The sequence below is a fragment of the Populus nigra genome, chromosome 7, assembly GCF_951802175.1.
Source record: "Populus nigra chromosome 7, ddPopNigr1.1, whole genome shotgun sequence".
In the NCBI taxonomy this organism is placed as follows: Eukaryota; Viridiplantae; Streptophyta; class Magnoliopsida; order Malpighiales; family Salicaceae; genus Populus; species Populus nigra.
Window position 1 is genome coordinate 11,311,779 of NC_084858.1, and position 27,963 is coordinate 11,339,741.

The 27,963-nt window shown below is 31.9% G+C and overlaps 2 protein-coding genes across 3 annotated transcripts; both read right to left on the reverse strand.

The window, feature by feature from the left end:
- Window positions 1–9,957: 9,957 nt before the first annotated feature.
- On the reverse strand, window positions 9,958–13,297 carry LOC133699968 (membrane-anchored ubiquitin-fold protein 2-like). 2 transcript variants are annotated; one of them, XM_062123515.1, is made up of 5 exons: window positions 13,041–13,297; window positions 12,224–12,507; window positions 11,258–11,422; window positions 10,612–10,699; window positions 9,958–10,518 (listed from the first exon to the last, which is right to left on the reverse strand). In XM_062123515.1, exons 2-4 carry the CDS (start codon window positions 12,354–12,356, stop codon window positions 10,644–10,646), a joined length of 354 nt encoding a protein of 117 aa, XP_061979499.1. In that variant the 5' UTR covers window positions 12,357–12,507; window positions 13,041–13,297; the 3' UTR covers window positions 9,958–10,518; window positions 10,612–10,643. The 2 variants fall into 2 exon arrangements, with proteins under 2 accessions (XP_061979499.1, XP_061979498.1); XM_062123514.1 differs by having other exon boundaries at window positions 12,224–12,527.
- A 1,539-nt stretch (window positions 13,298–14,836) lies between these two features.
- LOC133699648 (probable galacturonosyltransferase 14) lies at window positions 14,837–22,162 on the reverse strand. Its single transcript, XM_062122989.1, has 6 exons — window positions 21,484–22,162; window positions 20,111–20,166; window positions 19,826–19,981; window positions 17,509–18,099; window positions 16,548–16,850; window positions 14,837–15,798 (listed from the first exon to the last, which is right to left on the reverse strand). Exons 1-6 carry the CDS (start codon window positions 21,698–21,700, stop codon window positions 15,511–15,513), a joined length of 1,611 nt encoding a protein of 536 aa, XP_061978973.1. The 5' UTR covers window positions 21,701–22,162; the 3' UTR covers window positions 14,837–15,510.
- Window positions 22,163–27,963: the final 5,801 nt, after the last annotated feature.

The following is a 27,963-nucleotide window of genomic DNA, read 5'->3' on the forward strand; positions in this document are numbered from 1 at the left end:
TTTTAAATAATTAAAAGACAAGAGAGTCGACCCTTACTTTCAACTCCAACTATACAAGTTTTTGAGAAGTCGGGTCCTATTCTAGAAACTTCTCCTACAACTCCCAAACTATTATGTCCAGACTACTAATTAACATTTGATGCAACCATATTATTCAATAGTTTCACCCATATTTAACTAGTATTTTGCCTATGTTTTATATATAAAATGCCTTGATATACTTTGTTTTATGTTTTGAAGGCACTTTTGGATGAAAGATGCAAAAAGGAGTACATTGGAGATAATTGGCAGATTTGACTTTCAATCGATGTTTTGTGCAGAGCGTGAGCTCTAGAGGTTGAAATGAAGTGATTCCAGTGGCATTAAAAAGCTAACATCCATACCTTTCTGGAAATCAAAGGCAAGAAAATAAAATAAGGAAGAGCATGGAAATCGCAGCCTTCAAAGTCAAATCTCGCAATCTGCCAATGTTGACCTTCAGCCATTCCAACTTGAATATCTGGAGCTACAGAAGTCCAATTGATGAAAACTTAATTTTTTTAGATTCATGACTCAAAGGTCTATAAACGCTCCACATTTCAGCCAAAAAGGATGTCATATGAGGGAGATATGATTTTTCAAAGATGACATTTGAATTCTGCCCGCAAACAGGTTTCGTGAAGAAATGAGTCCAAATTACATTCTGAAGCATCTAAACCGATATCCAAGTTTTTATTTCATCAATTTAGCTCCTCTAAGTCAAAGCTTGAAGATTTCATACAAGGCTATTTCTTCTTTTTTAGAAAAATAGTTATTGAAGTACTTAAATGTAAACAGTCTACTTAATGGAGGACTATTTTGTAAAATAGAGACCTAGGGTTTCCTAGGATATAAAAAGAATGAGAGAAGAGAAGGGGGGCAGCCAGCCAAGAAGAGAAAAACACCCTCTTCCTCTAAGAAACTCTAAATTATGCATTATTCCTTCTTTTTGATTAGTTGTTCAACAAACATGCAAGGCTAAACACTTTTTCTTGGTTGCAAGGACACGAAAACCTTCGGATTTCAAGAACTGTGAGATTTATTTTACCTTTTCTTTTCAGTTTATATGATGAATATGTTTATTCTCCTATGCTTATTTTTCCTATGATTGTTTATTTTAATTGCTAAAGCGGACTCTAAGTTATTATTGTAAACAATCTATTGCTAAGTTTGATATCAAAACCGGAGTTGTGGTATATGAACTTGTGAAGCAACTGAGTTTAATAATTGTGGCGGATCACATTATTAATCTTAAGGAGAACATTCAATCAAATCAAACATAGACTGCGGACAGTTATGTTTTCTTGATTAATCAACTTATCTAGTTCTTAAGGCTGCCATTAAATTAAATTACTAGTGCGAACACTGTGGTTGTTTGATGGTTAAGGTTAGTTATACGGCAGATCCGTTAACTAACCAATGTTAAGAAGAGATAAATATTCAGAATATAAATTGATGTTTCGTTTCCATGATCAGTTCTGATTTTTGTAGGTGGATGTGTACTTGTGACCAAGGTTTGTTCTCTTGATAATTTTCTGATTTTATTAAATTTTGTTTGATAGTTTGATAGTTTTCTATTTTCTTTTGCTTTAGCCTAGATAACGTCCAAACCCCCCCCCCAAATTGCATATCATCTAGCATAAAAATCTGACTTGAATCTTCCTCGTGGGATCGACCCCTTGCTTGCTCTATACTATCTTATGTGTTGTGTTTGAAGATAAGGTAATTAATTTGTGCGACCGTGACATCACAACAACATTTAACCATATAAATCTTTATACATCCCAATATTCCAATTAATATTCATAAATGTTTCAAACATCAGTTAATCTTACAATCCATAAGTTAATATCCATACCATTACATTAAATCCTCACTTAGAACTTTTACATTTTAAATTCCATGAGGATAATAAATTATTACGTTGTGGTGAATGTTAAACCGACTATGAAATGTTGATTGAGTTGTTGATGAATATCAAACCAATTATGAAATGTTGATTGAGTTGTTAACGAAATTGAGTTGTTGACGAATATCAAACCGATTATAAAATGTTGATTGAGTTGTTAATGAATATTAGACTGAGTATGAGATGGTGATTAAGTTGTTAACGAATGTTAAACCACCTATAAAATGTCAATTGAGTTGTTGATGAATATTAAATCGATTACAAAATATTGATTGAGTTATTGATTAGCTTTGACCAATGGCATCCAAGATAGATAACCGGGTTGATATTGATGATTAGCTTTAACTAATGGCATCCAAGATGGATGACCGGGTTGATATTGATAATTAGCTTCGGCTAAAGGCATTCGAGATGGATGGTCGAGCTGATTATGATGATTGGCTTCGGCTAATGGTATCCGTAGAAATGACGGGTTTGATTTTGTGATTAATTTTGGTTAATGGCATCTGAGATGGATGATCGAATTTAAATGTTGCAATTAACTACGGTTCAAAGCATCCAAGGTGGACAATCGGGTTAAATGAAGTAATTAACCCTGACCGATGTTAAACTTCGACCCCACAACTCCTATGAAGAGGTTGGGATGTGTGAGTGAGAAAAGTACACTTAACAATGCATATAAGAAGTAAAAGAAAGAATATGCCCATTCTAAGTTAATAACGAAAAGTATCGATAACATACTTCTAGTTATTTATTATTTACAATTCTTGTATCCATGTTGTTTTTGTAACAGGGACATCACATAATCAAGGTATGTAGGAAAGCCCATTCCACAGGTTCACATATTTTGAAAGGTGTTATGCAATAATATGTCTTAGGTGTTATATTGAATATTTGTCATTCGATACTTTTGTAAGGACTTGTAATGGAACATGAATGTGGATGTGCGAACATGTAGATACGATGTTATGAATATATTTATGTGGTACTCTCTTTTATGAGTATAATGTGTTGTGTAATCACATGAGGATCGTATGAAAGAAAGTACTAGCTATGTAAAATTGTCGTTTGGTACTCGTGTTGATAACGAGACTAAAACAAGAATGCAAACTTATGAGAATGTCAATATGATATAATGAAAATGTATGAATATGAAGATATAATATTATGAGCATGTGTATTGAGTATCTATCTTATAGGAATGTTGATTTACGAAAACTATATTCGTATGATAGCGTGAAAAGGAAGGAAACCTAGTTACTAATTCACAGAATGTCACTGTGAAAAATATCAAGAACAGAAAAAAAATGCTGCCGATTTTGGTTTTGAAAAAGTCAAGTCCTTACGCCTACATTCTCCTAACACATACATATAACATGCATTTTATATATTTAAACCATAACCTATCCCAAACATAATTTTCCATACTTCTAGATTTAATACACATACAAATTCACCCAACTTACCAATTTATGCCATTTTCCAAAATCACCCTCCCATGGTCAGCCCTAAGTTTGTCAACATTTCATCAATTTAGCTCACTTGCTTTCATTATTTCTCCCTAATAAACACCCGTTTCATGATTATTTAGTCAATTTGTAACAAACTATCTTTTTCCCCAAACTTGAATCAAGAACCCTAGAATTGAGATATTGAGAATTTCTCATCTCTAACACCAAAACCACTAAAACAAGGAAATAAGGTATGAAAAACATCTTACCAACTGAATTTGCACCCTAGTTATTGATTTCTTTGCAAGCTTTTCCTCTTAATCTTCTTTCTCTTTCTCAAACGTTCGTTTCTCTCTCTACCAGTTAACTTTTTCTCTTGTTCTTCCTAACCTAATTCTGTTTTTTATATAAGTTTCCCCTTAAAAATCCTTATTTCCTACCTCTATAAACCACTTCTCTATTATTATTCTCATTTCATTTGTACTATTTATATTCCTGTAGACTAAATTTTCCATTGATCATTATCAAACTTCTCCCAAAATAATTTTCACCATGTTGGTTAAAGATTATACGACTAAATGTAAGGTTTATACTAATGGTCGATATTATTCGAGCATAGATTTATGCATTCATTTATTTATAGTTCCATTATGTTTTTTCTAAGGATTCTCTCTCAATTCATGAATATTCTTTTAATAATATTTTATTTGGTTGTAATTTATTTAACCTATGATGGCATCCACTATACTAATTTACTAGTTTCAGATCAAGGTTTACATGTTATTTCTTATAATTTTACTTGGCCACCATTACTTCTATATTATTTAATTTCATTAAAATTTTTAAACTAACTCATTGGGACCCTCCTCTAATCATAGCATATTTATTATTATTTCTCTGTAAAAAATTCAATTATTTAATACAATTTTTTACTAATTTCAGATCAAGGGTTTACATGTTTCTGCGAAGCTTTATGATGAGAGAGAAGGGGTGACTGGACGACTGGCTTGACGATGGACCTCCTAGGGTTTACATGTTACTCATTGGATTTTTTTTAGGGTTACTCTTTTCTTTCTAATTACTCTTTTATTTAAAACATACCACCTGCAAAGTGAGGGGGGATGGGTGGTTAAGGCTTCTTTTTGTTTTGGCCGAGAGGGATTTTTTGTTCTACTAGTTTTTTTTTTTTTTTGGGTCTTTTTTAGGGTGTTTTTGATGTAGGATTTTTGTGTGTCTGTCTCTTTTTCCTAGGCATTAATTTGTATTGCTCAGGTCCCATCAAAACTATAAAAATTAAAATTGAAATATATATATATATATATATATATATATATATATATATATATATATATATATATATATATATATATATATATATTATGTTCTTTCCTTCTTGAATGAAAATCTCTAATTGAAAAGGTTTGTGGTTAAAGATTAATTAATTTTTTTATTTCTTGACTGTGTAGAATCTCCCTTATAATTTTTTCAGTTTTTCTTGGGTTTCTACTTTATGGAAGATAATATTTATTTATCTTTTTCTCTCATTTATATTAATTTTTTTATATAATAATTTTTATTACTTTATGGAAGATAATATCTATTATATAATAATTTTTTTCTTCTTCCATTTTTATTATAAGAAACTACATGAAATAAACAAAAGTGCCTAAAAATCATAAATTGGCTAAAGTGCATTGAAAAGATGTGTTTTTGAAAATTATTCTAATTTTAAAAATAAATTGAAAAATAAGAGTAAAAAATTAGTTTTCATTCATTATCTATATAATACATACACAATAAATCTAACTATAGAGGCAACACTGTGGTATGTTTTTTAGGGCCGTTTATCTCCAAAGTTATAAAATCTTTTCTTTATTTTTAAATATTCCATAATGGTATTGTGTTTGTTTCAAAAATAACATATTTTTTCTTCAACTTTTCTTTTATTTGACATACTATATGTAGTTTCATATTTTTTTAGAAATATACATGTTTAAAATTTTCTATTTTAGATTCTAAATCATAGGTGTTAAACATGTTTAATAAGTTAGTCTGGTAATCCGTTGATTTGGAGTGTGGCTCATGTCGGGTTTCATTTCTAATTAGTTTAAAAATTGATTCAATTAAATCTAACAAACTTAGTTGACTTCGTCAAACCTGAGTGAGACCTAATCAATATATTCAAGTCAACTCTAAGATTTTTGTTTTTAAAATATTTATCCAAAATGATGTCATTTTAGTTTTTTACTAGTTAGATGGCCTCTACTACGCCACAGGCTCACTTTTTATTTTAATAAAAAAAATCATAAAAATCCAAGATTCAAAAGTGTTGAGTCCGGTTGCAAAGTCGAACCCAAGAGCGTTAAGTTTAGTTGCAACGTCAAACCCAATAATAATATTTATAATATTAATCATAATATTTAACTTATCTCTCAAATTTTTTCTATTTTTTAATCTTTAAAAAAATATTATGGCTTTTCTTCAATAGTAATAATAGTTTTTTAAAATTTAATAATAATAATAATAATAATAATAATAATAATAATAATTTTACACTCCGAATCAAATCTATGGTTGTTTTCCAATATAAATAATAATTTTTAAAATTATTTTATTTATAATATTAATTATAATAAAAGTAATAATATTTATAACACAAATAATAATATTTTTTATATTAATACTTTTAATTATAATAAAAATAATAATATTTATAATACAAATAATTATATTTAGAAACCTAAGACCCAAGAACCTTGGGTCTTGATGCAGGACTTATTAGCCCTAGGTCCTGACACAGGACCTAAGAGAATTAGGTTCTGACACAGGATCCATTAGTCTTGGATCCGGATGCCAGACCCAAGAGCATTGGGTCCTGACACAACTTAAGAGAATTGGGTCCTAACGCAAACCCAAGAACATTGGACCTTGAAGCAGGACTCATTAGCCTTAGGTCTTAACGTAGGACCCAATAGATTAGGTCTTGACGAAGGACCAATAGCCCTGAATCAGGCATGATGCAAGACCCAAGAGATTTGGGTCTGCGCTTTAGCTGCACCCAAGCTCCTTGGGTGAAGTGCCCTTTTCTAGCCCCAAGTTTTTTGGGTCTGGAAGGGGATGCCTGACACAAGTTAACAACAACAACAACAACATGAATTGATTTTACCATTCAAATCAATTCTATGTTTTCTTTATAGTAATAATATTCTTTACAAATTTAATAATATTAATGAATATAATAATATTTATAATTTTAATAATAATATTAAACTCGTCTGACCTAAATTCTTATAATATTTATAACACAAATAATATTATTTTTAATATTAATACTCTTAATTATAATAAAAATAATATTATTTATAACACAAATAATAATATTTTTTTATATTAATACTGTTAATTATTATTAAAATAATGATATTTATAACACAAATAATACTATTTTCAATATTAATACTAATAAAATTTAAAATATTTATAATGCAAATAATAATATCCTTGGATATGACTGCATAACTAGATCCAAGGATATTGGATTCCACTGTCCAGCTAGATCCAAGACCGGTGGGTTTGGTTGGGCAGCGAGACCTAACCCTGTTTTGAAGTGTTTTGGGTCTGCTCAGCTGAGCCAGACCCAACACTATCCAGCAGAACCCGACGATGTTAGCTCCTTTTGAAAGTATTTTGGGTTTGACTTGGCAGCCAGACCCAATAGCATTGAGTCTAACTGCCAAGTTAGACCCAACAACTTTTGGCAGAGAAGGCAACGCGCCCAACCGCAATTCTTAATAAAAAAACATAGCAGAGGAACGCCCCCCATGGTTCTACAATGTTGTCCACAATAAAAACAATCTATGGCTATAATGTTGTCTACAGTGCAAAGTATATGTGTCCACTCCCATGCGTTTTGAAAGAGCCCAGCATAGGGTAAACCTAAATAATACAATCCATAATAAAAAAGCACTTACAGTTTACAATGATTCAAAACATTGCAATCCATACTAAAAACACTTACAATCCACAATAACTCACTTTACAGTAAAATATTAATTCCTTTTAGTTATAGTTAATATTTTTATTTAAAATGATGGTGTTTTATATAAAAATATAAAATAATATTATTTTAATTTTGGATCGACTCAATAAATTTACAAAGTGAGTTAGTATGAGAACTATGTTGTAAACACTAGATAAGCTTCCAAAAACAATATGAAACTTCATGACTAGAAATCATTGAAGACCTTGATTCACAATTCCATATCTCAACAAAATGCATAAGAATCGAGGTCTTCAAAGATTGGTTTATATTAGTTTGCATGCTCACGTTGCGCTATAGGTGTACCTAATTTTTTTAAAATGTAAAACAAATTTTTAATAAAAAACTGATTTAAATTGAATTTTCATGAATAATTTATTATTAGTATTATTATTTTCAAATTAGATAAATGATAATTAAAAAAATATTAAAATTCAAATAAAAATTTATAATAATATTGAGAATTATATCAGAACTGAGTAGTAAATGAATTTAATAAAAAAAATGAAAGTGTTAAAAAAAAATAGAAAAAAGAAAAAGACAACACTCAGTCCCCTAATTAACAATACTCTAAAAGACGTGGGGAAAATACTGTAGCTTTTTCCCGCCTTTTATTTCCATTATACTAATGTTTTTATTTTTTTTGTTTTTTTACATGTTTTTTTTTTCTTTTCTCATGATTGACTTTTTACACCTTTTTTTTGTTTTCTCATGATTGACTTCTTATTTTTCAAAAAATTGTATGTTTTTTTCAAAATTATTTTTGCTGATTTTTTTTTAATATTAAATTGGTTGAGAATTTAGCCATGTCATTTTAAAAAAATTATTGTGGATTGCTACAATGTTTCCCTACATGGTTTTGTTTTCTTTCTTTTTATGATTTTTTTCCCAAAATGATCCTTTTCAGGTTTTTTTTTTTCATATTGAGCTGGTTAAGAATTTAGCTTTGTAGTTTTTTTTAATAAAAAAAAACATTGTAGATTACTACAATATTTCCCCCTTGTGGTTTTTGTTTTAGTACAATATTTCTCCACATGTTTTTTTTCAAAATTATCTTTGTTGAATTTATTTTTTTTAATATTGAGTTGGTTGAGAATTTTAGTTTTTTTCATACTGAGTTGTTTGATAATTTAGTTTTGTAGTTTTTTTCTTGAAAAAAAAATTGTGGATTATTACGGTGTTTCCTCACATGATTTTTTATTGCTACAATGTTTCCCCACATTTTTTTTATTGATTTTTTTTTCAAAATTATCTGTCGAATTTATTTTTTTCATACTTAGCTGGTTGAAAATTTAGCTTTATAATTTTTTCTTTAAAACACTGTTGATTGTTAAAGTTTTTTCCCACATAATTTTTTTTGTTATAATGTTTTTTCAAAATTATCTTTATCGATTTTATTGTTTTTAGTATTGAACTGGTTGAAAATTATAACTGTAGATTTTCTCATGAAACAATATAAGACAACTACAGTGTTTTCCTGTATAGTTTTTTTTTCCTTTTATTTTTTTAAGATTTTTTTTAATATTAAGTTGGTTGAGAATTACAATTGTATATTTCCTCACAAAATATTATAAATTACTCCAGTGTTTCCCTACATGATTTTTTTAAAATTATCTGTCTATTTTATTTTTTTTATATTAAATTGATTGAGAATTTAACTTTATAGTTTAATTTTTGTTGAAAATACTGTGGATTGCAATAGTATTTCTCTATATAACTTTTTAAAATATTTTTTTTATAATTTATTTTACAAATCCATGACAATACAAACCCGCGGGCATAACAACTAGTAAACTTGCAAAACATGTCATGAAACTATTTTTAATACACCAAAATCACACTACCATATTTGACCTTTTCGTGCCCCACTAGGAAGCTTGAAACTTGCAAGCAAGCCTCCAGACAAAACGAACCAACAGTATTCTATGTAAAAATAAGGTAATGTCCAGGGTGGTAAGGGAACATTTGGCAAGAAGGTTGTAAGAAACTGCGAGAAAATAGGTGATTTGTATTTTACGAAGGGCGATGATAATAGCTCCACTAAAATCTGACTTGTCTTCTGGGGACATGAAGTAGAGATCACAGCAGCAGGGCAACATCAAGGAATTTTATACTGCTAGATATGAATATGAATATGGAGAGGGCATTTTGATTTCATATGCAATTAAAAGTCAGAATCTGGTGTCTTGCTTGGCATGTTAAGCACATGAATTATCTAGACAATGAAAAGCAATTGGCTAAGAGCAACTCTGCAATGATGAGCCAAACCGGTGAATCCCCAATATTTATTAGTAGCAGCCATGCATTATGATAATCTCTCCGGTGAATCCCCAATATTTATTGAGCTTTATAAAATGCTCCACCTCTCCACCATATAGGAGGAGTTCATGCTCTAATCATCTCTGATAAAATCAAATCCATTACTCTACCGTAATTCTGAGCAATTGGGGTCATAGAAAACAAACATACCTTCACACGAACGAAGAGTGCATATGGCTTTCAACCCAAATACATCACCACAATAGAAGTAAATGTCAGACTGTCAGTAATATAACCTTCCTTCTTCAAAAAAGTCTTAAGAGATAAGCAATACAAGTAATATATTGATTTTCTTCTCCGTCAAGGAGCTCCATGTCGCAGCATTGTCCATCATAGCGATCAAGACTACTATGGAAGTCCAAAAAGCAATACTCATAAACTACATTTAACTTTAGACATTTAACTTTCTGCATTCCAGAACACAGTCAAGAGCTCTTCAGCATTCAGCTAGGTAAATAATGACCGCCAATTGTTATACCCACTCAAATTGTCCAGCTATGAATGATACAAGACAAGGTGACACATATTCAATATGCAAAATCTGGGATAGGTGCCAGTGAGAAATTTTCAACTAAATTTGAGATTTAGTTGCATGGAAGCAAAGTTAAATCAACTTAAATACAATCATCGTATACCAAATGGGTTGGATCTGGAAACTGTATGGGGGGAGGCTATGACCCGCACCTATATATGATATATGATAAAAGTTCATAATGTCATTGCCTCTCATCAAATCCACAAGTTGCCAATTTCATTATCTTTACCAGCACCAAACTCTATACCTGTGAAAACACAAAGAAAAAGAACACAAATTTAACTTAAAGAGCATGGTGTTTTGTTGAAGATGAAATGGTTAATCATGTGTCTAAATTTACCTTGATGTAATTCCTGCTCTTGGAGGTGAAAATTATAATATAACACAAACGCATTTGCTTTGCCTTGGTTGGTTTGCCGCTTTCTTCTCTGCTCCACCAAAAAGGGATACAAATTTTAACAAGACACTAGCAGCAGAATTGATTATTCAAATAAACTACAAGCAACAGGACAAGGCCAAAGTGATTAGGTAATCAGCTGAATAGTTGGCAAAGGTATACTTTCCATTAATATAGTATTGAAATGGCCAATAATTGATTTGAATAGACATAAACTATTGCCTTATAATTTAGAAGGTGCCTGGGACCTCAATGTAATGCAATCATTTCTGCTGTCCCTGGCCTGTAAGTAATAAGGTATTCACAAGAATAGCCATTATCTAACATGGTAGACCAGAAAAGGGAAAAGAATGGGACAGGGGTATCATTCTCAAAACCACCAACAAGGCTTTTTCACCGAAAAAAAGAAGCATATGGGAATCTAGGAAATTTCTACAAAAGAACAAAACATGCCATGCTAGTTGCGAAGTGCTCAAACAAAACAAAAACAATTATTTCCAAGAGGCTCCAAGAAACAGCCGATGGGAAAAAAAAGAATATATTTAAAAGTTTTGGCCGTCATTATCAGATGATGGAAGAATACTCGTACCTTTCTCTACAGAAGATGGATGAACAACAACATGCATGGTTGTAACCCCACCAGGGATGTCACACAGTGGGCTTTGGCATTCCCCTACAGTTCTGTTGTTTTCCAGTATTTTTCCTGCACTTATTAACTTGACATCCTTCAATGTCCTTGGACCATTCTCCTTTTCTGGTCAAATATTAACAAGGTTTAAATACCTCGAATTATATTTCTTGGAAATTACTTAAAACCATAGAAAGCATCAAAGTTCAGAAGGGAGAACTCTTGTGTTTATACTGGAGAATAAACAGCAAAAAAAAAACTTAAGGATGTTGTTGATCTAGCATGATGGCATGACAAATCTGGTGCTAATCTATCAAGTTTGACAGTGGTTCTTAATAACTAGCATCTGAAAATTAAAATGCAATTGCTTTACAGAACCGTATTCATGCTGGATTGCCAATGAACAAAAACAACCACTCACAACCCAAACTAGAGTCTCAGTAAATTTCTAAATTACTTGACTGAAGAAAGAAGAAGAGTATTAAAATCCAAATTACCAACAACGATGAAGAAACGACTGAACATGAAAACTAAACAATTTGTTACTTCAGTTTTGGCTTGAGGCAAACAGTGTTGATATCAGTTCAGATTTCAGAATTTTGTTACAAATTTTCATGAATATTCATGAGAACAAAAACGCATGCAGTTTATGTATCTGATAATTGTAACTGAAGAAATCAAGGATTCATTCAAATAATGGATTGGGTATGCATATTGATTCAACGCAGAAGGAAACAAGCATGGTTCTACTTCATCTTGTCAAAGTTGTTGCTTCTGAATAAATTGCACAGAATTTTAAATAGAAGCCCAAAATCAGTACATGTCTGTTCTAGAGCACAATTTGTGCCAGATTTCATAATGAAACAGTCAAGAGAAAAGATCATGATTTGAGATTTGAGGGGGAAAAAAACCTTTGATTTATCTAACCTTTAGGCCAGTGGGCAAGAATATTTTCCTTCAAGGTTGCAACACTTGTAGCAGCAGGAAAGGTTTTGGGACCAATATCCGATCCATCCGCCAATCGAAACTTGATCTCTAACTGATCTTGCACCCCAGCCATCTTCAAAGATTCAGTCTTTCAAAATCAAGTCACCCACCTCTACTTGAACCTTTTATCTCGATTGATTTCTATCTCAAATCAAGCCCACTAAATTTCTTGATTTGGATCCTCACAGAGACAAATATTTCACCAAGATCCTGAATTGGATACTCTGCCAAATAAAAACGAAATCTAAAAAAGAAAAAAGAAGAAAGAAACAGAGAGCACATGAATATGTTATGCAGAACAGGTGAGTAATGCAAAAAAGAAACACTGTTAAGGAAATAGTTTTGAACTGGGATTTCCAGCAATCAAATATAGCCAGGTGAATCTATCCAAAATTAGAAGCAAAGCTAACCACGCTATCATGCAACAAAATGATGCAGGAGGCCACACAAATAGAAAGAAATCACAAACACACGTACATAGAAGCATACCAAGATTTCTAACAACAAATCTTCTACAAATCACAACCACCTAAAAAATTTCAAGTAGTTCTTCCTCAAACAAATCCTCAGAATCAAAGGCAACACTCAAAGAATATGGATAACTTGCATGGACATAACAACATAATAATAATAATAATAAAAACCACCAAGAGGATGCTCCCATAAACACTAGAGTCAACCCAAATCCTCAACTGGGTCATCAAAAAAGCAAAACAAACATTCAACAAAAGGGAAAATCCTTGATGGGTTGGCTTACTTTTCTCTAAAACTGATCTGGGCCAATCTCTTTTTAGCTAAAGAAAATCCAAACATGAATAAAAAGGAGAAGAAGAAAAAGAAAAAAATTGATGTGAGTGTATCAATAGTGAATAGGGATCAAATAAAACCCCTGAAAGAAGGCTGTTTCGAAGTTTTCAAAGTCTTCTAAATATATGGTCAGTGCTTCCATCCTTGCCTTCTCCTATGACTAAGGGAATTGGACAGGTTTCTCTCTTTTTTATACTTGAGAAGACTTTTAGCCCTTTTGTTTCCCAGGTTTACATGTCACACGATGTGCTTTTTTTTTCTTTTTTTCTTTTTAAAAAAAATTAATAACAAAAAACTATCTATTCCTCTTTTATGATTGTGTGTCACACTTATACACAGATTAATGTTTGTCTATGCACCATCAATCCATCATCTAGCCATTCAATCACGATCAAGATTCACTAATCACTCTGCATATTTTTCAAACTAAAAAATAAAAAACTAAAACGTAGCAATATTTTTTACCTTTGTATTTATTTTGATCTATTCTATCAGTCAGTACGAAAGAAATAAACAAAAAAGAGGCGTGACTGCTAAATTAACAGCACCAGACTTCTTTCATTCTTCTTTGCACATGCACCATTTTTTAAAGAAAAAAGAAAAAAAAAAAAACCGCAGCTTCTGGAGGACGTTGTCAAATTTGATGCAGAGCACTAGAACTAAATCATTATTGTCTGCTAAAGCTTGCATGGGCAGGCAGGCAGGTTAGTGGCAGACTTATGACTTATCTTAAGGAGATGTGGAGATAGATGTATCTATTTATCATGCCTCCAACCTGAAATTAAAGGGAAAAATAGAAAAGAAAAGGAGGAGGTTTATAAATGTTATGCACCGCCTAAGGCATGTAGCCAGAAAATTGGGGTGTATTATTACAATGGTCAAAAATGAAGGCAGCCAGTGCGTGGAAGGGTCTGCGAGGACCCTGTCAAGGAGGCAGGCAGCCATGGAAACATCAAATACAATTCCATGTCTTCTTTCGATGATGATAACTGATGAGACCCATTCTATATTGTGTGCATTCTTCTTCTTTTTCTATTGAGTAGGCATCTGTGATGTCAACGAACCTTTCAGATTCTTCCCTTTAAAACTTGGGTGGAAGAATCAACTAATAGCTTAATGATTCAAACAAATGATCGAAAAGCAAAATCCCAAGAGTCATTCAAGATAATTGGGACGCGTTGGGCATAAGGAAGATCAGAACTACCAAATTCGGTTTTCGGATGCTTAAAGAAAGTTAATCGTACGAGTAAATGGATTCCTTGTCATCATGGAAGCCCACGAACAACAATAATCTCTCTTGTTTGCCAAAGATATTGTATATTAAATTTCTGTCTCTATGTGACCATATCTTTCTCAAGGGTATTGTCAATGTCATAACAACTTTCTTCTCGACGAGGAAAGGAGACAGAAACTGCATGCAAAACATGGACTGCCTCATAAATTAATCATTCTGCACAAGAATATAATTCATAATTGATCATGGACCTGTTCACATGATTTGGCAGGTTGGATGGTACTCTGGTTCTTTTTTTGTAAATTGGTAGTTAAGAGTATCATGACATCTGGGATTAGGTTTTGCGGAACCAAACATCAGCATCTTGATTTCTTCCCAACAAAAGAAAAAACACATTAGCATCATGGTTAACATAATACGTCACAACCAGTGAAAGGATGCAAGGAGCAAGACTTTGAAACTGGACATGGTCACCAAAGCACACAGAATTCTGGAGAGAAAGAAACAAAAAAGGAAAAAAAAAAGAATTTTCTGCGCATTTTAATGTTTCTCATGAATCGTACATAACAAATACTGATATATAACCTAAAAGGTTCCCCAATTCAATAGGTCCTGTAACAAAGCAATCTCCATTACCTACTACTAAGTCTCACCTTGATGATATCAAATTAACGAGGAAAAAATAGGGGGAGGTGCTAGCAAAAATAACAAGAGGAGGAGGAAAAAAATCGAAGGGAAGAAACATTTCTAGACCAATACTCACTAGAGGCCTGTCCTAGCCTTCCTCTTCCCTGTACCAAGCAGTATGATGCATTGGCATATGCACTTTCTAACATGTGTATCTTGCTTTATTCTAATATATGTTCCAGGAAATCAGGCTAGATAGACTCTCTGCAGGAAGCCCACTGATAGTATCCATTTTTCAACCAAGAAAAAGAATGATGGGTTGCTATGTTAAAGATTGAAAGAAAGAATCCCACGCCCGTGCTGGTGATGCAGCCATTTTCTGCAAAGGTACGAGGTATGACAGTGAATTCAGACCTAAAACTCTGCCCCCTTCTGTATGAATTTCTACTTGCCTTCTCAAGTAGACCTTGAGAAAATTCTCAATCATGAAAATACTTACATGGCACCTGGAATCACTTGTTTTTTCCATTCCAATAATAGCTCTAGCCCCTATGGTTAATCAAACTGAATCCAGGATGTGGCAGTTCCTTATAAAATCATTAGAGTAATTCACATACTTGGTCCAAAATGGTCGTAGATGCTCAAAGCCAATTTCCAGCCAAGGTTTAGACTGACCATTGTAGTGAATAACTGCAGCCTTCTTTACACTCTCGATATTTGTATTATTCTGATATCCCAGTCCAAGCATATGCCAGAATGGATCAATTGGATGAACATGACCTTTAAATGCAATCAAAGACGGTGGTAGGGTTCCAAGTTTCCACATCGTCAGGTTTGACTTCAGGTTCTGCACAAAATAACCCAGAATCTGAGAAAAATGGTGGCAAGGCATCCCTTATTTGCCAACAGTTATATACAAGTCATTATAAGCGCAGTCAACCTCACCAACATCCGGTGCATACAGGAATAACCTGTACAAAATATCAGTATTTGCTGTGTTTGATACTGATCAAAATTTAGATCCATGGTGAAGTTGAATGTTTGATTAATATTCTCGCAACCAACAAATATGAAACTATCAACTAGAACATACGGGAAAAGTTTGAGGAAGAAACAACCAAGTGATGCGCTTGCAAATTTATTAAGAGTGTATAGAACCAACAATATCACTTCTTGTGTACCCAGTCCTTGTAAGCACACAATCAGAAGCCCGCGCCCAAGCAAAAATGGTACTTCATAAATGAAAAAAGATGATGATGAAGGTTGTTTACTGACACAGTGCTACTCATATAGGATTTTTTTTTTTCAAAGAGATGCTGGAGCTAGCAATGCTTGTTTAGTGCAGTGATTCTTCAGATAGGAGTTTATTTATTATTTTTATTTTTATTTTTTTGAGAATCAAGGTTATGTTTTAGCATGTTCAAAGAGTCACTTACCACATAAGATGGCAAATACAACAACATGAACGTGTAAGTGAAAATTTTAGAGACATTAACACTATCCTGTTATTTTATTAGACCAAGAAAAGGTGGAGGCCAGAAGAAGGAACAACAAAATTATTAGGATAAGCAAGAAACTAAATAGTGTAGGGCTTACCTCTTTCATCCAGGAATGGTAGGTTTCTCTTATATTGGTGTTCCTCCATGCATGGAGATCAAATATATTCATTCCATAAGCCCAAGCACATTCATCAGGGTCCAAATTCTTTGCTATGAGGGGATGTGAAAAATTGAAGTAGTTCTTGAGATGCTTGGACATTACCCACTCATCTTCACCTTTACAAGTTTCTACGGCTCCATTGACCTTTCCCTGAAGGTCAATTTCCCAAAGTGGAGACAAATCATGCTGAATTACAACATCATCATCTAAAAACACCACCTTGTCGAGGTTTGGAAAGAGCTGTTCAACAAAACCAATCAGCAAGAAGATTTTGGGGCAACAGATGAAGAAAACAAAAATACAAAAACTTAGGCCAACCTCAAAGGTTGGACTATGATATACAAGTTCATAGGAGGGAAAAATTAATGCTAAAGTTAGCAACAAAAACAATGAAGAAATTTTTGTTACCATTCCACATGCATTGGATCATCAAACTGCTATTTCTTTTTTCTTTTTTCTGAAAAAATTGCCTAACTTCCTGTAACACATCATTTGTCATATGCATCTTGCTTGTTCAATTTGTAACTATCACACTTAATTCATATTTCAATATGTTAAAAATTTTGGAAACTTCAGTAATTCATAGGGCTCTCCCAATACAAATCAATGAATGTTATCAACAATCCCAGATACTTGTAAATCTACTAAAGTTAGATCCTGACTTTGTGTGGCTGGTGAAGAACTATAATTTCCAGTGAGATCAGGTGAGTTTCTACCTCTGAGAAGATGAATTAATCCCTCAACAACAATGCCTCATGAATTAGAGTTTTTTCGCTTGCTTTTTTTTTTATCCTTTAACATCTTCAGTTCCCTAGTTCTTTTATAATAAACCATACACATCATAATTCATTAGTCTCCTAGTAAGACAACAGAAAAGATAAACTTCATATGAGATTACCTCGGGTATGTATATCCGAAGATGGTTAAGTAATGATATATACTTCGGACTTCTAGCCTGCAATTTAGAAGCAAATCTCCGAGGTGTTGTATCACTAAGATTTGCCCCTGCAATATGATTCCCATGGTAATAATCCCTGATACCATTATGATTCTCCACAGCTTCAAGCACTGGAACATTCTCTCTTGTTAACCAGTCAAACTGGTGAACACCCTTCACTTCAACAATAGCAGGGGAGGCTGGGTTTAGTGCAAACCATGAATGCATACCCGCATAGGTTTTCTTGTCAGTGATGATGTGAAAAACTATCCTGTCAGGCTTTAGAGATGACTGGACAGTAGAAGTGACAACAACTGAGGCAGCCAAAATGTTATCAGTTGAGAGGACAAAGTGGTGATACGAGTTGTCAGAGAGCAAAGGAAGGAACTCTGGAGAAGGCAACTGTGTACGTGCATGAGCATTAGAAGAATATTCATCAGTCAGACGTAGAGAGAGACAGTGGATGCTTTTGGGGATGGAACTTGCAGCAAAGTGTTTGTTCATCAGCTCTGCAAATTTAGATTCCCTAATTTCTCTTTCCAATTTTTCCATCTGTGAAAGATAATAAAAGAATGACATCAGTTAAAAATATTTTCTTAACATTCCATCAGATTTTTGTTTCTTATTTTCTCTTGGAGGAGCATGGGTAACTGCACTCTCTAACATGCATTTATGCATAAATGTTGACATAGGATAATAAGAAAAGAGACTAAATGAAAATGAAGTTGATGGATCTATCATGACATGACAAAAGAAAGTATATACAAATTTTACATCCACTTCAATGAGACAAAGTATCATGAACATGTTGCAGTTAAAAGATCTAAACTTAACATACAACAGTAGTAGTCCCATGACTGCAGCATTCCAGCTCCATCATAGTTGAATACAATAATTCAATTTATTTTTGAATAATGAAAGAGTCATATCAATAGCATGTTTTCCCATGAAATAACTTAATTTGATATATAATATATATACACACACACACACACAAGAATAGCAGAGAAAGAACATGAGGTAAGGAGTTTCCTCCGGGAAAGGGGCCATGACCAGAAAAGGAGGCTGCAAACTAATTATTAGAGCACATCATTAAGAAACAATTGATGGTATCTCCACAGTCAGCAAATTGTACAACACCGCAGTTCATGACATTAGCCAATTTACTACCAAACTATGTGATAACTGCCCCATCTTTTGCCTCTGAAAGACCAAAAATAATTATAGCATCCCAAACATGCTAGAATTATTACAATAGTGCGACCTAGAGAATAGAAATGTAAAGAGGTCCTGTGGACACATCCTGTGACAACCTTACCAGTATGCCAAGCAAGCAATAAATCAAAACTCAAAATCAGATGCTCACCAAGAGAAAGTCAGTTATAAAATAAGCAAAAAGTATAGTTGATATAAAAGAAGTGTCAGACATGGCATGAAAGGTCTCAAAATTATGGCCACCTCATTTATTACAATGTCAAAGAAAATAGTCAATTAGATAAGCAAAAAGGATAAGTTTGAAGCTCGAATTAGTGATCTATATAAATGAAGAGATCAGACGGTACAGCATAAACATAGAACAACTTGAAGTCCATCAACCAATGTAATTTTTTAGGTTTAGAATAATCTTCAATGATTGGGAGATTGGGTCAGATAATTTATTTGAGCATAGATTGAATTGGCATTTTAGTTTTAACAAAGTATTGATGAATGAAACTGACAAATCATTTTCTAGCACGCAATAATTGAATAGCAATAGTTCTAATTCTCTTAAATCTTCTCTTTAGTTGTCTATAAAATTTTAGCATGCAATAATTTAATAGCAATAGTTCATAGCATGCAGAGAACACTTCTGGCAAATCATTACTTGATAGAATACACAAGGGCAAAATTTCAAGTATCATCTATTACCCATTCCCCTCGCTTTAGAATCCCTATTCTTTCTTTCTTTCGCTGGTGAACCAAAAATAGAAACAATTACTATTAGAGGCATCACCCAAATATCATATATTTCTCCACTTCAAAAATTTCCAAATGTTACGATTACCATTTAACAGAAAACAAGAACAAGAACCAAGAAAGTTAAAATCTAATTCCTGTCTAACAGCCCTCATTCAGGGATATAACTAGTTTAGAACAAGATTAAAGGAGCAGAAACAAGTCCAGAGCCATGAAACTAATACATATTAGTCAACCCTGCTCTCCTCCAAGAAATTAAGAACAAGAAAATGAACCAAATCTGAAAGTAATTATGTCCATGTTTGAATAACTTGACACATACCATAGCCCTCAACATGAACGCAAATGTCCTTGCATCATACTGATTGTTCTTCATTTCAGAAACAAGGTGATTAAAAGAAGCCGGAAGCTTTACACCATCTGGGATTTCCTCATTTTTTACTTGATTGAGTATCTTGTAAAAGTCTTTAACAAGCCTCTGTTGCATCATCACCACAAGCATAAGTATTTAATTTGAAATAACCATTAACAAAATTATCCAAAAGTAGGAGAGCAGGTAATATACTTAATCTGAAACTGTGAAGGATGAAGGAAAAAGCTTACTTACCCCTGAATCATCTACTCTTCCAAGAAGCCTTGGTCCTAACCGCCTACCTAAACAATCTGTAGAAAAAAAGCAAAGTAAGAACAAGAATCAAGTATCCAGCACAAACACAGAAACATCATCGTGGAAGGAAATCCTAGATCCAGATCCCAGGACATAATAGAGTGTAGACACGCTACAAGCAGATCCAGACTCTCTGTAACATTTAAATAATTTGAATTAGAAACACTGGTGAACAAAATTCACAGTATAAGGGGGATTAAAAGGAAAATGAAATAGCCAGGAGAACAAAATAAATAATAAAAAAAATTGTGATTTTTTGTTTTTTGAACCACCACAAATTGTGATTAAGAAGTCTTTATCTGTTTAAAGTATCAGCAAATTGCTATTAATCTAGTTTTGAATCTACCAAGTAATCAAATTATATTTTATATGATATTGGCATGCATGGACTAAAAATCATTCTTCATCCAGATTGTAATCTGCAATAATAATCAAAATTCACGTGCAAAAGTCCATCAAATCTTCATTTAGCTCATATTTATCATAAATAGTAATCAAAATATAATCTCCCAGAATTCACAAATTAATGAATTTGAAACCTATCCCCTATCAATTTCCAAGTGCAAAGCCTAATTGGTTAAAACAAATGTGCAAATATGGGTGAAAAACGAATGAAAATGGAAGAATCCAGGAATTAACCATGCTTGATCAAGAAGTCCAAAGCTAAGTTAATCGAATGAAATATAATCAGCTTAAGAAGTTACTATGGCAACAAATATAACATGCTACTGAATCAGAACAAGATCCATCATCCTCAATCTCAATTACAAATGCGAAAATCATAATCAAATGAATACAATTATACATACGAGTGTGCCTTATGTATGGTACGAACATTTGATGATTGATAATTTCAATTTCTTTACATCTTTTTCCGGCAATACCGTGTACTTTCTGCTCATGTAAATGATTAAACAAATTGAAAGTACGCGGTATTAGGATTGCAGAAAAAAGATGTAAACAAATTGAAATTATCAATCATCAAATGCTCATACCAGACATGAGGCACATTCATGTATATATATTCACCGGATGACACAAAAAGACACAAATGCATTACATGTGAAAAACAACCTTACCCCAGATCAAATCAGGATCCAAACACACCAGAACAACCACAACCAAATGCATACATACAGAAAATGAGAAAATCATGAAATTAGAAAGCAATCCCAACCCAAATCGAATAATGATCCATCCACTCGTCAAGCAATAATCACAATCAAAATAACCACAAAACTAAATATTTAAACACGCCAGAAAACCTTGAAAAGAAATTTAAAAAATAAAAATAAATAACCAACCAAACTCACCAAATGAGGAGCACTTATTGACTCCTTCAAGCGTAACCAGAGCAGTAAGAATGAATACAAAAGGTAACAAGAAAGCAAGAATGAGTATAGTATGAAAAAGGGTTCGATAAGAGATATGGCGAGCTGCGACTTTGATCTTCATTGAGTCAATAAATCCATTGTTGCCGCTCGAAGATATAGTGATGCTTCTCATGCTAGGAGAGATGTGAAGCTGCATATTCCTTTCGTATGCAGCCCCACCACTACAAACCTAGCTGCGGCAAACACAAAAGCAACGAATTCTACCTCCTTCCCTCCCAGTAATACCCCACCCACCATCAGATCCACAGCTATCTTTAATAATTTCCTCTTCACAGATAAGATTTCCTTTCTGGGTTTTCCAGTTATGATTTTTGCCTCTTTGTCCTTCCCTTGTTTGTGGTCTTCTCAAAGACCGCATTGGAGATTTAACAACAACGATAATGATAAAATGGGCTTCTATATCTAAGCATCCAAGCAAGAAAGATTCAAGAATTCAATGGTTAATCGATATATCTTTAATGGTTTTCTTTTTATTATTATTATTAATAATATTATTTTCTCCTTCTGGCATGGATCAAGAAAGAGACGGAGAAAATGAAACAAGGAGAAGGAGAAAGGAGAGAGAAAACGGGGTTCGTTCTGTGCCTGTGTTTTTGTCCTTATTTCCTTTTTCTCTTTTGTTGATTGGTTGGAACGTGAGATTTATTTATTTATTTATTTATTTATTGTGAAAAATAATGAATAAGTTTAAGAAAGCAATTAAGGGTATTTAAGAGTCAAAACCGTGTGTTTATTGTGATGGGTTTAGAGAGAGAGTTTGACCGGCGAGAGCTAAATTTAGATGTCTGTCTGTCTCCCTATGTTTATGGCCACCACTTGGATTTGATTTCCTTGCATGGGTTTTCGAATTTTAGTTCAGATCTCATCAGCCAAACAAATAATAATAATAATAATAATAATAATAATAATACTCAATTTCCCATATCACTTTATTTATTAATAAATAAATAAATAAGTGTGGCCCACCAACGGTTCTTCTCTTTTCTGTTTTTTTACTATGATTGCATTTTCGCAACAAAATTCATCCTCTGGATGATTTTAAAAATACAAATCTCAATACAATTCAAGACAGCAAATTCATTAAAAAAAAATACTAATTTAAATATTTAAGAAAATAAAAGGAGTATTGTTTGTCATTGTGTTTCAAAATTACATATATTTTATGAAAAGATTTCAAATCAATGTTTTTTATTGTTTTTTTTTTATAATTTTGATGTATTAATATAAAAATTATAAAACAATCTCAAAATATTTATCTGGATATATTTTTAAAAAAACTTACATCTAACACACACTTGATAAACCTCACTTAAAAAAAAAACTTTTTTTTTAAATGACATTGTAACTTCTTTGAAAAAAAACCTTTGGAAGTAAAATTGGATAAAATTAGATAAAAAAATCACCGGGTCAACCCAAGATAACATGATAGACAAATAAACTAGGCAATAAAAGCCAAGCCACCTTTGATTAACTCGCAAAACCCGTGGTCAATGCCATAAAATGAAGATGACTTGACAGAAAAGAAATTGAAGAAAACCACAAAGCTAATTATTTTATAAAAAAAACAATTTTGAAAAATAAAATCAAAAAAGAAAATAAGTTGCAAGAAAAAAAATTATCAATCAGCATTAACTTTTCTAATTCATGATCCTGAAAAGCATAATACTTGAAAAAACCACAAAACACAATCCCTAACAAATCAAACTTTAAATAATGAAATTGGGAAACAAAAATGAATTATATAAAAGGTCCCAAAAGAAAAACATCAATTAGAAGAATTAGAATAAAAATCAAAATAAAAAATAAATTAGAGGCCAACAAAAAGATTTCAATTGAATGGTGAAATTGAAAATGAAAAAAACTTTAACAAAAAAGCAAAAAAAAATCAAAAGAATGAGGATCAAATTGAAAAAAAATAATACATCATAAATATGGATTGAGAGATGAAATTGAAAACTAATAAAAGTTACACAAAAGGGTTAAGAAAAATCAGAAATCGAAAGAATGAGGAATAAAGAGGTAAAAACAACACATGACAAATTGAAATTGAAGGATAAAATTGAAGAAAAAAAATGTCAAGACTTTACAGAAAGGTCAAGAGCAAAAAATAAAAACCAAAAGAGCAAGGACCAAATCCAAAGGCAAAACAAATTGAGAGGTAACTCTGAAAATCTGGAAGGCTAGGCAAAAAAACCGAGGGGGGAAGAGAGAAGAAAAAAAAAAGGGCTCACAGTGCTAAACTGAAGGTCCGTCAAGGACACGCGCTGGCCAAACACGGAGGGGCCGATGAAAGGATTTGAACACCACCCTGGAAGCCACTGTTTGGCCTCTAGGAGATGTTGCATGCTCTGCTCGAAACCATGACAATCCTTCACGGGCTAAGGCATGCAATGCACTCGTCAATCTTTTTTATAAATATTTATTAAAAATTAAAGTTCAAACTTGCCTCTAACCCCATTTAACAATAAAAAAAACCAAGGTTAAAATGACAAAAATAACCCTTGACCAAAGCTTTTTTCTTACCTCAAGAGCATTTCAGTAACTTAACTATGCATTTGAAGTTAAAAAATATAAAAATTTCTCTATATGCTAAGCTTATTTTTTTATATCCCAAAGGTATTTTTGCAATTTTACTGTTCAAAGAATAATAATAAAAAAAATCCAAATACCCCTAAATGACATTGTTCTTACCCCTTTTCCTTTTAGTTTATACTAGATAGGTGGCTCGCGCTACGTCATGGGTCTACCTATTTTTTTCATCATAAAAAGGATATAAAGATGATGCAAACATTTTCAAACAAAAAAAAAATCTAAGATTTTGGTCATTGACTCGAATAAGTTTAATAAGTTTAGTTAATTTAATAATATGATTAGAAAATAAGATATTAACAACAAATAAAGCGAGAAAAAAAATAACAACGATTTAATTCAAAAGAGGAACGCTTGTCAATATTATGAAAATATATCTTTACAATATTCCTAAAACATTTCAATAATTTTATTTATTAAAAAAGTAAAAATTAAATGAGAATGAGATAATTGCATAGATAGAAAAAATAAAAAAAATATGAATCTCAATTCCCAACAAATGAAATGACGAATGATAAAATTGAAAAAAAAACAATTAAAAAAAAAATTGACCTGAGTCTGTCTAAGCTATCATATAGGTGAGTTCTTAAATATACATCCTCCAAAAGAACCAAACATAATAACTTTTTATCATCCAACTTGAGCGAAAATCAAACCAAAGTAAATTAAATAAAATTATAAAACTCAATTCTCCAACAAACCTAATATTGAAGGGTGAAATTAAAAAAAATAATTAAAAAACAATGAAAATAAAATGCTAGAGTCTAGCTTGGAGAATCTGTTGAATTCATAACTTGAGAATCCAAGACATGATATCAAGATAACTCTATAGAGAAAAAAAACAAAAAAAAAACAAAGAATATCAATTTCCAACAAATCTAATGATGATGAATGAAATAATAATAATAAAAAAGATCAAATCCAACTTGGTCTAACATTCAGAACCTGTGACAGGAATCATAAGGCTAGATCATGATATAAAGGCAAACCTGAGAAAATAACTTTGTAAAATTCTAAATTAACCAAAATAATTAAGGATACACTTGAAAAATAAAATAAAAAAGGGATAAAAAAGAAAAAAAATATAAATTTGAAAAGAATAAGAACCAAATTGAACAAAAAAGAAAATAAAATCAAATCATAAGGGATGAAATTGATAGACAATTTCAATCAATAAAAGAATAAGAAAAAATAAAAATAATAATCAAAAGAATAAAGACGAAATTTGATATAAAAATCAAATGTCAATGAATAAAATGAAAAAAAATATTTCAATAAAAGATTCAAGACTAAATACATTGCAATTAAAAGAATAGGGATAAAATATGATATAAAAATCAAATATCAAAGGATGAAATTGAAAAAAAAAAAACTCAATATATGATTTAAGACCAAATACATTGCAATCAAAAGATTGAAGACCTAATTTGACCCAAGAAACAAATAACTAGACTTATTTGTCTTTATATAGTAGCCAACATGTTTTTCTAAAAGAGGAGAGAAGAAAGAGGGAGGAAAGAAAGAACATGTGGTCGGAGCTCAAATGTCGGTCTTCTGACACCACAAGCCTCACCACAATGATGGGAGCGATAAGGCACATCGAACGCCATCCCAAAAAAAGGTGTTTGGAGTTGTTTTAACACAACGTGCGCCACCCGAAAGGCCCGAGTTTCACCCACTTTTTAATTTAAATAATATTTTATATATATTAAAAGACTCAATTACCCTTGACCCCATATGAGAATAACAAGAAAACCATAACAAAATAATTAAAGTGCCCTTGCATCCAAAGCTAAGAAATATTATTTTTAGGGGCATTTAAGTAATTGTACTGTATAAAACAATTGAAAAACCTGAAAAGCTCTTGACCTAAGAAAATATTTTTTTCTTTTAAGGGTAATTTAGTAATTACACTATGTACAAAAAATGAAAAAAAAATATCAATTAACCCTCTCATTTCCTGTAATGACTAATAGGTCCCATGAAAAAGATCTTTCTACCCCTAAGTCCAAGCTAAGTGAGTTTTCCTTCCAAGGGTAAAATAATGATTTCATTATGCGAATCCATACTGAATGTGAGTGTGTGCACAATGAGTCCATGAGCTCTTTTAGGTTTTTGTGTTATATTATGCAGTAAAATAATGGTTGGCCAATCTTTTATACAAAGTTGGGGACCACATGCTAGGCTCGTAAAATGTTTAGTAAATGATTATATTAGTCCCAAAATACAACACCATGACGTGCTTCCCTTTTATCTATCCATATTTTTATTTGGACAAAAGGTTAGGGATGTCCATAAACATAGGTATACAAGTAACAATAAATGTTCATAGGTTCTCGTTAAATTAGATTTCCAGTTTTTTTTTCTCCTTGTGGAGGTTTGTGGCCCCTTAGGAATATTAATTATTAATAATTCTCTAAAAGATGGCTAAATTATTGTGAAGGATTACAATGTGGATCCCTCACATTTCACTGTGGATTCACTTTTAAAATTTTCCTATTTTTTCATTTTGATTCTCAAATGTTTTGTCTAGGTGATTGCATCCTTCATGAGCCAAATTAAAGGATAGTTGATTCAAATTTGTTGACCAAGTACAATATTGAAAGATTGAGGAACATAGTGAAAAAATGGTGAAAATAAGTGGCTATTTTGAAATTTGGTCAAAAAGTTCACTTTGATCCTTCTACTTTTCAAATTATAAGCTTTCAATCCTTATATTTTTTTGAAAATTCCATTTTGGTTCAAAATTTTATTTTTCTTATTTTTGAGTTCCTAGTTTAGGAGAGGATAAAGAAAGTGGCTGAATTTCAGTGGTAAAGAAAAAAAGTCTTAGTTGACACCGATTTTGGTCATAAAAAGGTTGATTTTGGTGTTAATTGGTTCCATTTGATGAAGTGAGCTTATCTCTAAGGTCCTGTTTGGGAACGCGGCTGCGGCCGCGTTCCCAAAAAATTTGAATTTTTTTTTTGCTGAAATTTAATATGGTTTGTACGTTTTGAATCGTTTTGATGTGCTGATGTCAAAAATAATTTTTAAGAAATGAAAAAACATCGTTGGCATACATTTTGGCACGAAAAGTTATTTGAAAAGCACCCACAACCACACTGCCAAACACGCTCTAAGTGTTGTTTGCCCTTAACTTTGCTTGAGATAGCAATCCAAGCTTGAAAAGTTTTTAATTTTGAGTTGTTTAAGGTCATATGCAAGTTTATCAAGGAGTTTTGGATGTTTTGAGTCAAAAATATATTAAAAATGGATTTTAGGTAAAAACAACTATCAGCCATGATTTTCTAACTACTATAATGGTCGGAATCTAGGGAAAAATAGATGATGCATCGCTTGCTTATTTTTTTTAAAAAAAAAATTAGGGATGGACGATAGGTCAGACGGTCTTTTACATACTTAATAAACAAAAAAAACCTAGCCAGGCGCTCGAGCCTGAGCTGAAAGGCCCAGGCAAGCTGTCCTAATTAAGCCAAGCCTGTGCATCTAGACCATTTTTTTGCCTTCTGTTTTAGTAGCCTTTTATTTTTTTTTCTTACAATTTTTACTTTTAATGAATTTTTAACAAAATTTTATGATGTTTTTTTTTAATAGAATATGATTTATTTTTTGCTTATTTTATGAGTAAGGTTTTATCATCTTTTTTTATTTTAGGAGGCATAGCCCTACTTTAGTTTTTTTTTTCCCTTTTAATCTTATTCAATTCCTTTTCTATGTGTTTTTTTATTATCATTTTATTAAATAAAATACTTGTTCCAAGAAACAATGTTATTAAATACAATCAAGTCTATTATTCATGTTTCGAGA

Excerpts from the sequence above, each read along its gene's own strand:
- LOC133699968 (XM_062123515.1), bottom strand. The coding sequence starts at position 12,356 with ATGGCTGGGGTGCAAGATCAGTTAGAGATCAAGTTTCGATTGGCGGAT. Across the intron at positions 11,423-12,223 it reads TCTTGCCCACTGGCCTAAAG|AAAAGGAGAATGGTCCAAGG; the intron begins GTTAGATAAATC and ends ATATTTGACCAG. Across the intron at positions 10,700-11,257 it reads TCCATCTTCTGTAGAGAAAG|AGAAGAAAGCGGCAAACCAA; the intron begins GTACGAGTATTC and ends TTGGTGGAGCAG.
- LOC133699648 (XM_062122989.1), bottom strand. The coding sequence starts at position 21,700 with ATGCAGCTTCACATCTCTCCTAGCATGAGAAGCATCACTATATCTTCG. Across the intron at positions 19,982-20,110 it reads GAAGAGTAGATGATTCAGGG|AGGCTTGTTAAAGACTTTTA; the intron begins GTAAGTAAGCTT and ends ATGATGCAACAG. Across the intron at positions 16,851-17,508 it reads TTCGGATATACATACCCGAG|CTCTTTCCAAACCTCGACAA; the intron begins GTAATCTCATAT and ends TTTGTTGAACAG.